Below are 14,260 nucleotides of genomic sequence, written 5' to 3' on the forward strand. Positions count from 1 at the left end.
AAAGCGAATGACCGCAAGGGAGGACCGTGCCTTCCCTTTACAACTCAATACACCTGTCCATACACCTTCTAGGCACACACCTTCCAACATTGAATGAATGAGATGCTGAATGGTGTGAGAGCAGACAGATTCATGCGTCCCGGTCAAAAATAACTAATGTGGCGGAGATTATGTCCTGGTTAGAAATACGCTCCATGTGACCTTGGACTGCGGTCATTTGCAGCTTGAAAGCAGAGGCGGAGCTATTATCATTATCAAAATGCTGCAGTTATCCGACACACCATTCAAGCCTATTTTTACATGCTCCCACATCCCACGGCCCCGTGTGGACTATTTGGGTTAATGGAGCAAATTTCATGACCTTAAGAGCACCGCTGGCACAAATCTGTCCCATTGCATGCAACTCATTACAAAAGCCAATGTTTTATTTATTCATGAGAAATGTTAAACAATTAAAACAAAAGAAGATCACAATCAGAAGAAGAATCAGACCTAAAGGGAGAAAACGGTGCGCTTAATAACTCCAGTGCGGCAGGTTGAATCAATTTTATTAAGCAGAAATGATGAACATTTTAAACCACATAACAGTTGATGTATTGCTGACCTCTATGGATGACCGGTACTGTGTCCATTCACCTAATGCTAATTTCCCTGCTGCGTATACAGTGTCTGCCAATTGGCATCTAGAAGGCTTGTTTCTTCTCAAGGTTTCTTGAGAGTTTTACCATGCCTGTCTGATGGCTGTGGGTTAGCGGGGGGGGATCATGAAATTGTCCTTTGAATGCGGGCCCTGTAAAGACCTTTGAAGGTCTATACAAATTTAATTACATCATCCAATAAAATATAAAACAAAAGGAAGGAAAGACATGTAACAAAAACGGAAAGAAATGTACATGGTGCTACTTTACTGGCAGAGAAAACCCTTTTTTATTATTTTACTCTGTAAGCAAAATATACTTAAATATTAAGATTCTTACATATAGACAATTGTATATACAATAGGCAAGACAGTGGTTGGAGACGGGTTTGGTGCCCACCAAGAGTGTGCACTTTGTATTTTTCCACGAAACCCAATTACAACTGTAATGTCCCCATGCCATTCAAAGCCCAGTGACAACATCTTGCAAGAATGCAGCCATTTCAATAAAAGAAAAACAAAACACACCTACACACAGAGGAGGTAGGTGTCCGTGTGGACCTGTAGAGGTCCAACTAGATGTTGCTGAATACATTAGAGAGGAGGAGAAATCATAAAGTCTGTGGCCATGGCTCTTTTGTTTTCAAAGTGCAAAAGATTTTGTGTCCAGGATTATTGAATGTGCTTACAAGCACCTTATTTGAAACAGAAAACTAATGTTGTTTAAGGAGGTTTCCACCTAAATTGGTCATGGCCGCCCCTCGGAGCATGGGGACACAGTGCCCCACTGTGGTTTCTCTGAAGAGTCGCTGAGCGCAGATGATGGTGATGGACGGAAGACCTTTTCTTTCCTCAATCAGATGGAATTTTAGTTGACCGCGTTAGAAATATATATATTTGCAGCTTCTCCAAACACCAACCAAAGTGTTGAATGTGCAAGAACTAATTTGTCTTCCAGATCAAGTGATTCAACAGTGCATACCGCTGAGAAAACATTCAATATGTATTCAGTGAAAATGCCACATGAAATTATTTTTTTTACAATAAACTAAAAATCTTTTTCAACAGGAGGGTGGGTCACAAATGTCTGAGGAGTTAGAGCCACTGCTACCGCTCCAGAAGTTGTCTTCCAGACGCCACTTCAGACAGATGATGGTGCATCCTTCCAAGGAGTGCATTTGAGATTCCTTTGTTGAGGTCACAGAAAGAAGACGACTTTCATCTGCCACCCTTCCCCTCTTGGAGAAGACGTCAATTTTTTTCCACCACAGTAGTACAGTACACTTGGTAAAGTTACAATGGTGCCGTTATTCAGAAGGTGATTGGGTGCCGGACAGACTTGTGTCTCGTCTGGAAGTGCAGGTTGTGATCAGCTTAAGGCTGACCCATTTTAGCGCTGATATGTGAGTGAGTGAGGGGGAGCGGTAGTGATAGCGTTTTGGGACGCCAAGATGACACAATGGGCAGTCTCTTGGTTTTTTTTTACCCCTCTAATAAAAACAATACAGTGTTAAGTTCAATGCCACTAAATAGACAGACAACCATCATTGACATCTTGACTCCTTCCCTTTGCAGTTCAAAGTTGATGACCTTATTGTTGCAACATTAAAAACACACTTTACTCTCACAATCACAGACATGCATACAGCTACACATATAAAAACATTTTCCCACATCTGGGAAGATTGACAGTGCACACACAACACTAAAATATGATGTTGTTAGTAAATTGTATGATATTGCCAATGACAGTATAATGTTATTCTTTATGCAGCCCTTTTCCTAGGCATATAACCAGGTCTGTAGGAAAGACGATACGTTTTTAGGAAATTATGATATACACTCACTGAACACTTTATTAGGAACACCTGTACACCTACCTATTCATGCAATTATCTAATCAGCCAATCGTGTGGCAGCAGTACAATGCATAAAATCATGCAGACACGGGTCAGGAGCTTCAGCTAATGTTCACACAACCATCAGAACGGGGAAAAATGTGACCTTAGTATTTTCGATCGTGGCATGATTGTTGGTACCGGGCTGGTTTGAGTATTTCTGTAACTGCTGATCTCCTGGGATTTTCACGCACAAGTCTCTAGAGGTTGCTCAGATTGGTGTGAAAAACAAAAAACATCCAGTGAGCGGCAGTTTTCTGATTGGAAACGCCTTATTAATGAGAGAGGTCAATGGCGAATGGCCAGACTGGTTCCAGCTGACAGAAAGGCTGCAGTAACTCAGATAACCACTCCGTACAATTGCTGTGAGCATAAAAACATTTCAGAATGCCCAACACGTCTAACATTGAGGAGGATGGGCTACAACAGCAGAAGACCATGTCGGGTTCCACCTCTGTCAGCTAAGAACAGAAAGCTGAGGCTGCAGTTGGCACATGCTCACCAAAACTGGACGGTTGAAGACTGGGAAAACGTAGCCCAGTCTGATGAATCTCGATTTCTGCTGAGGCACACAGATGGTAGGGTCAGAATTTGGCACCAACAGCATGAATCCATGGACCCAACCAGGCTTGTGTCAACAGTCCAGGCTGGTGGTGGTGCCGTAATGGTGTGGGGAATTTTTTCTTGGCACACTTTGGGCCCGTTTAAACCAATCAATCATCACCTGAATGCCAGGGCCTATTTGAGTGTTGTTGCTGACCATGTGCATCCCTTCATGGCCACAATTTCCTATCTTCTAATGGCTACTTCCAACATGATGATGCACCAATTCACAAAGCAAAAGTCATCTCAAACTGGTTTCATGAACATGACAAGGAGTTCAATGTTCTTCACTGGCCTTCCCAGTCACCAGATCTGAATCCATTAGAACACCTTTGGGCTGTGAAGGGAGATTCGCAGCATGAGTGCGCAGCTGACAAATCTGCAGGAATTGGGTGAGGCAATCATATCAAATCTTAAAGGAATGTTTCCAACATCTTGTGGAATCCATACCAAGAGGAATTGAGGCTCCTTTGGGAGCAAAGGGAGGCCCTACCCAGTATTAGTATAGTGCTCCTAATAAAGTGCTCGTTATGTGTATATTTGGTTCATATGAACATTTCATCCATTTCTCACTCGTCTGTAATGCCTATGCATGGACCCAGGTAGTGACCACTCTGTTCAGAATAAAGCCAACGTCAGCGCAGCCTGGACAGCTCATATCAGAGGTGTTCAAGCTTGCGCCTTTGCTGGCTGCTGCATATTATGTGTCAAGGTGAAAGCCGGCACTAAGAGGGGATTTGGTGCAAGAAAGGTGTCATTACACAGGTCTCAGATCTGTTTTTATCAGATCTCTCAAAAATTGCATTGAAACGAGATTAACGGCAGGGACCAAGGTCTTTGGCAACAGCAGATTGCCCTCCATTTCCATGTGAGGATTTGTCAAGCCTTCCCAGCCTGGTGTGAGTGCACCCCATCCAATGCGGGGCATGTGCGGGTTCAGACCAACAATCTAATGTTTGTCCCTCCGGAAACATTTAGGGCAGAAAAAGATGCAGTCATCACCTTTAACACCTACTACACAGTCCATGAATAAATTTTGTGTGTATTTGTGGTTTGGCCTGCATGTAGAACATACCCATGAACACACACTAGTTTGGGACACTGATCTTTTGTGTCAGGTGCCAAATGAAAGAAACAACCAGTTACTCAAACAAGCTTTTCTCAAAGGATTCTATTGATTTGAGCAGACTGAAATACAAAGAGGAACCAGTCATGATTCACAGATTCTCTCCCCTGGTTGTAGGTTATGTGTAGGAGTCTGAAGGAAGGAAGGTAAACTGAATCACCTGTAAGCGTATTCTGATCCTGGGGGCAGGAAGGTCGTCAGTTGGAATATTCCAAAAGAGGATGGAATTAGAAACACAACAAAAAGATAAAATCCTAAATATTTTCCCAGCTTCCAAACAAAATGTCATTGTGGATCTCTACACAGAGACACCGTGTCCGACAGCAGAGGAGTGGATCTCCCGGACCGGTGGAACTGTACCGGGCAACCAATGACGCAGAGTTGTGCTTAACAAATAAAGAGCATAAGCACACTCTGCAGATCTTCCACGGATAACTTGAGTTAATTAAAAATGAAATAGACCGATGGCTGTCTACTCATTCAGAGGGCACCTGTCACTGGCTGGAGCGGCCGTAACCCTTCAAATCAGAATGGTGATGATCTGCAAATTACCGTGGCCGACTGGGGGGATAAATCACGTGGCATGTTCTAGTCCAGGGGCACCTCTGCGACGCTGGGGATCATGGCCACCGTGGCCTGCTTTGACTCCTGCATCTTGTCCAGGCCAAAGAGCAGGTCCAGGTGGGTGACCGGCCGCAGGCGCTCCCCGTCCAGCGGCCTGAAACAAAGGCGCAAGCAAATCAAGGTCAAAATTAAAATAAAACAAGAGACTTTCATCCAAGAAAGCCTGACAGGACTACAAGCACATATTATACATTTCACAGACTAAGAACGCGGGTAGATTTGAAAACTGACGAGAGACTATCAGCGGGTTCCAGAGCCATGGTTTCGCGGCCACAGCAGACGTCTCTTTAGAGCACTTGAAAAAATACATGCAATGCCTCTTTTGTGGTCAAATATAATTTTTTTTACTGCTACTGTTATAGTGCTACAATGTTAAAACATTTTTCCTTTAATCGAGCCAGTGTTTCTTTTAAGATTGAAGCCTTTGGTGATTGATGTGTGCCAGTGTTTTCGAACAACGTTAAAACTGTTGACTCACAATACCTTCGTAAATGGCAACTTTTTGGACCGCGTGACCCGTTTATTTCGTTTAAATGATTGTGTCAGTAAGCCACAAAATGTCCAAGAGAGATACGTGTAAAAGAAAAACACAAAATGAAAACATTATTCGATTTTTAAAATAACTTTTTGTGATGGCCAAGTAAATTTCAAACTACACAATATGCTTAAGAACTTGGCTTCACATTTTACAGAGAGCAAAGCTGTTAGAGCACCAAATTGGATGCCAATGTCATAAAAAAACAAACCAAAAAAAAACCTCTCTGGGACAGCACTGCTGTTAGTATTGGAATTGGCCTTACCAAGTTGGCTTGTGCCGAATTGCTCTGCGCTCCATACAGTAAGAGTAGTTAACGTGGATATGATTTGGACAGTGAAAATTAAAGATGAGATAATAAAGTAAAACGGAACGGATGATGCTGTGATGTTGTCACACCAAGCACAGACACAGTCTTTTAAAAGGGAGTTATTGTTTGGAAAGAGGAAACATTGTTATGAAATCGATTTATTGTATGTTAAATATATTAAATAAAATGTTCACATTATTCTGTAAATGTTTATTTACAAACTGAGATTTGATAATTTTAAAGCTCCGTCAGATGCTGAGCCAAGCTCAAGGGGATTATTCAAAATCTTTAATCCTAATTACATTCTAATCAGAAATAATTGAAAAAAAATGCTAAAAAGAGAATACATTTAATAAAAAATAAAATATAAATACTACTTCTACTAAGAATGTTATTATTAAGGTAAGAAAGTCCCTGAGATCTGACACTGTGGTGTGGTCTGCGGGCGAAAAAATGCTCTTTCTCGAAGGCGCGGAATCCGCAACACTATTTTCCCCCTCCCAACTCCCCCCCGTACAACTATAAGTAGGGGCCCGCCGTCCTCGCCTAGAAAAGCCCGTTTAAAGCCAGAAAGTACAAAAGAGAATATACCCAAAAGATGGACAGTCGTCACCTGACCAACAGAAGACATTCGAAGATCAAAGCCAGCAAGCCAAGTCATCCTGCTCAGCGTGCAACGGACAACACACTGTACATTCTTCAGAAGGGTTGAAAGATATTTCTTGTAAATATATTCCTCCGTCCTGCGTCCATGAGTCGCTTAGCAACAGCAGGAGCTATATCCAGCGCTTCCCACACACACCACACCACACCACACACACACACACCACACCACACCACACCACACACTTCTAGGGAAAAGAAAAAGGAAAGAAGAAAGAAGAGATTTATGGACACAAGGTGTAAGTATAAGGTGTCGTACTTTTCCTCGTCCTGGTCGACCTGCAGCTGCTGGGCAATCTGCCTCATCTGCTCCTTGCGGACATAGTCGCGCACGCGGTACATGGCGGCGTCGCGGCACAGCTCCTTGAGGTCGCTGCCGGAGTAGCCAGGCGTCTTCTCGGCAATCTCCTTCAGATTGATGGCATTGCTCAGCTGAACCGGGGAGACAAATTAAACCAGTGATGTCACGTTCAGGGGTGGAAGAGAGTTCAGTTTTTTTTCCCTGAAATAAGCCAGATTGCTGACCTCTCTTATTCAAAACTAATGAAGGAGCGCAAATCGGCTAATCCGGTCGCAAAGATTTCTATTTAGTATAACATAAATACAAGGAATTTAAAATACCTATTCATATGCACACGTATCCTGCACTAGAGGGCCGTTGTTTTGTTTTATTTACACTGAGTATAGAAAAGACAAGGAAGTAAATGTCTTTATTACGAGAGCCTTTCTAGTTGTCAGTGAACAATTAGCAGAGTGTCAGATTGTCACAAAAAAATAATTATATATATATATATATATATATATATATATATATATATATATATATATATATATGAAAAGCGCTTCAAATTCAAGAGCAGCTTGTACCGTGGAATGGAAGTTAATTCCAGCTGCACCGACCCTGAGCGAGGGCGTTCAACGAGATGTGATTTTGGCTCGTGCGTAATTATCATTAGACATACGTCTGAAATGGGACACAGTCCTGAACAGTGTCACCTTTAACAAACAAGGACTTACATTTTCTCCTTCCAAAATCAGCTTGAGGATCTCCTGTCTTTGTCTGGTGTTCTGTGAAAAGACAGGACGAAAAGCTTAATTATGTAGAAACTAAACACAAAACATGAAGTGAATCTTCACTAATGGCTGCTATTAATTTTGATAATTATTCCTTTGTTGCTGTAAGACACAGCAAATAAGATTACCAGGAAACTTAGCCGGCAAATTGCCTCTTTTGAAATGTTAAAAGTTAACTTGTCGTTCGAATACGACTCTTATAAATGCAGTTGAAAGTTTTTTCCTCCCAATACTACACTCAATGACGACATAAATGTGAATATACATGTATGTGTACATGATGTGTGAGTCTCACCGGCAGGCCAATATGAAAGGTGGTGGGCATCCTGCGCAGGATGGCTGGATCCACGTCCTGGGGCCGGTTGGTGGCTCCCATCACCATCACCTGCCACAACGCATTAACACACTCCGTTTACAGCCGTCTAATCCCATCATACGTATCAAAAACACTCCTTTTACAGCCTTCCAAAGCTATCCAACTCCTAAAGAGGAGCAGCACTACTAATCCTGCACGGGGATGCCCCATCCCTCCAAATGAAACAACTACAACAGTCTAAACAACTAAAAACACACTGTTTTTAAGTTGTTTTAATTGGACGAACGGCTCCAAATACGGAACGACTTCATGTCTCTCCACGATCAGACGCACAGAAAGCTGCATTCACGTATAAAAATAAATGTATTATTTTCCTTATTTATAATTATTATTAATAATTAAAATAAAAAAATAAAAAACGTAATTCATTTTATGAGGGAAAGTGCCCTAATATTGTTAGATAACTGTTAATGATCGGTTAATAAGGGTTGGCTATCGGTCAGAATTTTTTTTTCTAAATATGCATCATTAATGCGTACAGTATACTGTACGCATTCATGTGGTCAATACCCAGATGTGGTCAATACCAAGAGAAGGAGTTTATTTTATTAATCTATTTGGGTGGAGCTCTTTGTAATTCAGTGCACCTTTTTCTATATAGAATGATAAAGCAGGACACACAGCATGACACAGGCAAAAAAGCAGAATGCATAGTGAGATTGTCATAGTATACATTTTTGCAGTAGCATAGTTTTCTTCGAAAAATCTGAGAATCCACACTGGTAATCGATAAGGGATCGTGATTCTTGGAAGGTGTTCCTCCAGCTCTGGTTCCAATGGTTCCCAGCCTTAATGAGTAGCATTATGAACTGGGTTACCTGGCTGGTTGTTGCAGTGTCCAGGCCATCCCATAGACTCATGAACTGGGCCTTCATCATGGCGGTGGCTTCATGGTCCAGGCTTGAGCGGTTCCTCAGGAAGGAATCTAAAATGCGACGACAAAAGGGAGAAATATATACACAGGGAGGTTGTATTTGTGAAATGCACAACACAACACAGCCAGTAGCAGTCAATACTGGGAATTAAATGATTGGACTTAAAACAGTAAAAGATGAGACTAAGTCAAAGTGGGTACAAACAAACTACATACAATGTAATACACACAATAAAAAAATAAATCAAAATATCTTGTGTATAAATGTGCTTTACAGATAAAAAGTATGCTGTAGAACAGAAAAGCTTTGGTCAATAAAGTAAACAAATGAATAAAGTAAGAGATGTTACATTGAAGTGAATATTTCAAAATAATAGAGTATAAAGTGTCTCTCATATTGTGAGCCACGCATGTGTGTGTTATTCTGTGGACGTGCGAGTGATGCTAGTAAGTGTGAGAGGGAGAGAGAGAGTGAGAGACAGTGTGTCTGTATGTGTGGTGGCGTGATTGTGAGAGTGTGAGAGAGTGTGTGTGTGTGTTAAGGGAGGTGTCAAGTCGTATGGCCTGAGGGAAGAAGCCAGAAGAACGTCTTATGTTTTTGCGGCTCTATGGTCTACTGGCCTGTGAAGGTATGAATTCCGAAATATCCATTTCATGTTAGTCCAACCTTAAGCAGGAATAGCATAGTTTAGGAATAGGAGTTTAGCGGTCCCAGAGTTAGGATGAAAGTGATCTGGGCCAAGCTTATTCAGCTCTTATAGCACTGAAACATAGAACTCCTGTGAGTAAATCACACTTTAGGGCACATTAGTCTATCTAGGACTGAATTTGAGTCATTTAATAACTACTGTTTGACAGGGGGAGGGGGCATTAATTACAAACATAAAGTGTATTGTACCTGATCAAAATACTGACTTTAATGTGCTACGATAAGACTGCAGTAGGGGGTAGACTAGTCTATAGTTTGGCTACATTCCAACCCGTCACTTAAAAAAAACAACGGCATAACATACTGTACACAGAGCTCATCAACTGTACAATTCACTAAGAGTCTCTTTGCCGTCAAGATAGACTCACCAATCTCATCGATGAAGACGATGCAGGGTTGGATTTTGACGGCCAGTGAGAACACGGCTGCAGTCAACTTCTGCGACTCTCCGTACCACTTGTCCGTCAGTGTGGAGGCCTGCAGGTTGATGAACTGGCATCCAGAGGCTTTGGCTGTTGCCTTGGCTATCATGGTCTTCCCACACCCTGGAGGGCCAAACAGCAGAATGCCTGGAAGGCAAAGACAGAGCATGTTACAGACCTGCCATCCTCGGGAAAATATTTTGAGTACCACAACAGTGTAACAGGGAGTCTCCGTGGTGTTTGAGTTACTGCAGCTAAATGACTATCAATTATTCATACTGTAATCTACTCGTCTTGTAACGATCGTATGCTTGCTACTAGGGCTAACTCTTTATAAAATGTATCTGATTAGGATATATATACACAGTATATAATAGATTTTCATTCAACTGTACATTCATAATAAAACTATAACTATGAAATAACTTTTACATTGTGGTCCAACCATTTAGAGTTTATATCTGTGATCATTTGGTCTCATTGGGTATACCAGCTGTACGTCAATGACAAATACATCCTGGACCTGATCACGTGATAGCACAGCTGCACATACAGACTACCACTGCAATTTTCAGTTACCACAATAGTGAGATTGCTGATTTTCACACAGTTTATTATTGTTCATTATTCACTATGGAACAACAATAGAACATGAAACAGTTCCTGAGTTCCAATAAAAACATGGAACGGTCACTGAGTTTGAATTATATGGTACTGTCACCCAGTTTCAATGAATGCAACCTGTAACTCTCACTGAGTTTTAATGGAACACAACATATAACTAACATGAAAAAGTCCAGTTCAAATGAAAGTCTCTTTCACTTTTAAGTGCAAATCTAACTCTATTATATTTATATAGTACTTGCCACTCCAAAATAAATTGCAATCATTGCAAAAAAAATAAATAATAATAATTATAATAAATGACCGACTCTGATTCACTGGAACTCACCGTGCATTAAACCAACTGAATCAAACGGAACGACTCATTTCACTGAGTGACTCGTCCAGAACTGAGTCTCAAAAAAGAGTCAAACTTTTCCGTGCACTAGGAACAACCAGAGCAGGCGCTCCGCTGTCGATAAATACCTTCAAACAGCCAACATTCTTTCTTTTGCTCTCTTTTTTGAGCGTCAACTAGGTAATTACATTACGTTATTATCGGTATACATATATACACACACACATATATATATATATATATATATATATATATATATACACACACACACACACACACACACACAGTATATATACACACACATACAGTATATATAGACACACACGTGTGTACACACACACACACACACACACACACACACACACACACTTTATTTTTCCTTTGTACCTGCGTATTTTGACCAAGAATTGCGTGGTTGGTACACAAAATGCATGCAGGTTGGCAGATCTGAGGATATAAATTTTAAGCTAAATACAATTTTTTTTTATTATTAATTTAAATTATTTGATTATTCTTTTAAATTATTTGAGTGATCATTTGATTGAATATTGGAACTATTACCATAACCATAACATGACATATGTGTCAATGGTTATGTGCCAATATGCTACATTATCCTGTTAAGCTTAAATATATGAATAATGTAAATGAATTGTGAATTAATTGTTTAATATGTACTTTTTCATAAAGTATTTTCTCAAGAAGAAAAGCAAGAAGAAAGTTTTGGCAATGAGGCCCAATATGTTTACTGTATATAATGGATCTGCTACAGTCCAAATTTGATACATATTGGATACATTGGATGGACACTGCAGACAGTTGTACCTTTAGGAGGCTGAAATAGTTTGGAGCCAGCCAAAAGGTGTCTTTTCTGGAACGGGAGGATGACAGTATCTTGCAGCTCATTGATAACCTCATCCAGACCTGCGATCTCTCCCCAGGACACCTGCAGAAAGGAGGTGTGTATTATTCAAACCGCTGGCTGGATTTCATTTTGGGGGGGGGGGGTGACTCATAAATATTCCATGTTTCAAGATTTACTTTGCCAAACCTTCATAGCTCGTGGGTCAACGAGTTGTGAAGCAATGTTCAGCTCATATTCTGTGAGTTTGACCCCCTCCACGCCAATTTTCTTCATTAGCTGCTCTGCCTGGGAAAGTTAAGCCCAAAAAAAGCATACATTAAGTCACGAGCATAAAACCCCACCTCTAAAATTGAAAATGAGATAGCAATGACATTGTGCATTCAAAAGTCCACGCGGCATAAATCCATGTCACAATTAACGAACACAGATCTGTTTACCTTTTTCTTGGCTATGTTTTTCTGCTTGTAAGTGGGATCCATAGCTTCCACGACCCATTTAATACTGTAGTATGTGGCAGCACCAAAGATGGTCAGTCTCACTAGCATGCCCACCACTTCGTTCCTGGATAGGGGCCGCATCAGGGCCTCTCGGGGAATGTCTTTCAGCAGCATCTTCTCAGGTGGGGCTCAGTCCATGGGCTGGACCAAGATAGTAGAGAACAAGGTAAGCGACGAGATTGTCATTTTAGGGCAATAAGAAGTACTTAGTTATATAGATTAGACTAGATATACACTCAATTCATCCACGGAGGGCAATTGCTGTGTTACAGCAGAACACATCAAATAGACGATGACAATAAAGTGAAAATATATATATATATTTTTTTAAGTTTTCAAACAGAAATAAACAATAAACCAATGCTTCAATGCAGTGAGTCGAATGACATCCAAGGCAGAGGGGGCTGGCTACAGCACTGTCTGTCATTTAGCATCACTCCAAGCTAATGTAGCTAGCTAAGTAGTTGTGGCTTGGCAACAGAAAATATTTTCGTCAAATACAAAAGTCAACCATTCCTACTACTACTGCGTGTTTGTGGGATTTGGCGGCTGCAAATAAAGCCAGTACTCACTGAAAGAGTTCCACAAGAAGGCAGCCTCACCTGCACGATACAACGAAATCAGAGCGGTGCGCTGGCCATTGTGACTCGGGTAGACACAGACTCCCGAAGATGGAGGGCTTTAGTTCCGCCTGCTCGATAGATAGATAGATACTTTATTTCACATCAAAACAATAGGCAATAATAATCAAGTAATGAGAGCAAAACATCGAAAATAAATTGGCAATATGCACTAAAATCGAAATATCAACGATAAAAAAACCTCTGCAACAACTCACATTCTCACAAAAGTAGGAAAGTTTGCATGAATATATACATACACATTTTTTTTAACTTTTTTTCTGCTGAGGTTGAAAACAAAATTATATATATATATATATATATATATATATATATATATATATAAACTCTTTTTGTGTGATTACAACCATCATTTTTTCATTACAGCCACTGGAGGTCAGACCGAGCCTGCAGTATGTTGCTCAGCACCATGGACAGTCACCATGAGGCCTGCATACCCATGGGTGGCATTAGAATCCTTATGTAGTATTATCTTTCCTAAGACTAATACAGTGCCCTGATAAAATGCTTATGTTTTATGTCCTCAGCTAAACAGAAATGCATTGTGTTATGCACTAACAGTTGCAAAAGTACATCAGTCATTTGAAGATTGAAGAATGAAAGATTTTGGGAATGTCATTTTAGACTCTCTTGCTCTGACATTAACATCTTGCATTATATTACAATTTTGATTATGAATATTTTATAAACATATATTTGTCACAAAAGCCGTTCATTAAGTATTATTATTGTTCTGTGTGGAAACTTGCTTAAAAACTCACTCAGTATCTTACAGCGTTTTCTTTCACGTGGAGATGTTTATTGTCCACAGCAAAGACACTAAATGTCAGACCAGACCATTTCTGTGACGATGACAGTGGATCTGTAGAACAATCAATGGCGTCCCGGAGTGAGCGAGCCACATGCAAATTACGTCTGCCCCTGTGAAATAACAGGAATCTATGGCCCAAATCTGTGTCTGATTTCCACTCATTTTCAATTCTGTCTGATAATGGATAATTCAGCCTTCTTAACGCCAGTCTGCGAGATAAGGCTGTAACAAATGGCCTTCTCCAGCAGGCAATTCATCACGCCTCGGCCAAAGCGATTCTAATTGTCACAGATTAAGAGCTAACACAACACTTAAAATTGCTGCCGCCACTTGTGTCCAGGCCCTTCTGGGATCCATGATCGCATCGGTGGATTTGCAGGGGGGCGGGGGGTAAAGTCTTACAATACTATATCATTTTTCATTACTTTTGACTGCTATGTTGATGCTGAACCATACAGTCGATATTCTCATTGCGTCATTACAAGAGGATCGTATCACATTGCAGTTTACCGTAGTGAGGGGAGGGTTATATCCATGAGAATTACTATCTCATCTGCATGTAAAAGTTGGAAACAGTAACTATTAATGCAGTCAGTGATCTTGAACCTCGCCGTTGGCTGAAACATTTTTCTTT

At 40.7% G+C, this 14,260-nt stretch overlaps 1 protein-coding gene across 1 annotated transcript; it reads right to left on the minus strand.

Moving 5' to 3' along the window:
* Window positions 1-4,811: 4,811 nt before the first annotated feature.
* atad1a (ATPase family AAA domain containing 1a) lies at window positions 4,812-12,824 on the minus strand. Its single transcript, XM_080003565.1, has 10 exons — window positions 12,747-12,824; window positions 12,115-12,315; window positions 11,864-11,962; window positions 11,638-11,758; window positions 9,798-9,998; window positions 8,665-8,771; window positions 7,766-7,855; window positions 7,414-7,464; window positions 6,656-6,828; window positions 4,812-4,982 (listed from the first exon to the last, which is right to left on the minus strand). Exons 2-10 carry the CDS (start codon window positions 12,286-12,288, stop codon window positions 4,853-4,855), a joined length of 1,146 nt encoding a protein of 381 aa, XP_079859691.1. The 5' UTR covers window positions 12,289-12,315; window positions 12,747-12,824; the 3' UTR covers window positions 4,812-4,852.
* Window positions 12,825-14,260: the final 1,436 nt, after the last annotated feature.

This window comes from Zeus faber (assembly GCF_960531495.2).
Source record: "Zeus faber genome assembly, chromosome: 7".
Classification (NCBI taxonomy): domain Eukaryota; kingdom Metazoa; phylum Chordata; class Actinopteri; order Zeiformes; family Zeidae; genus Zeus; species Zeus faber.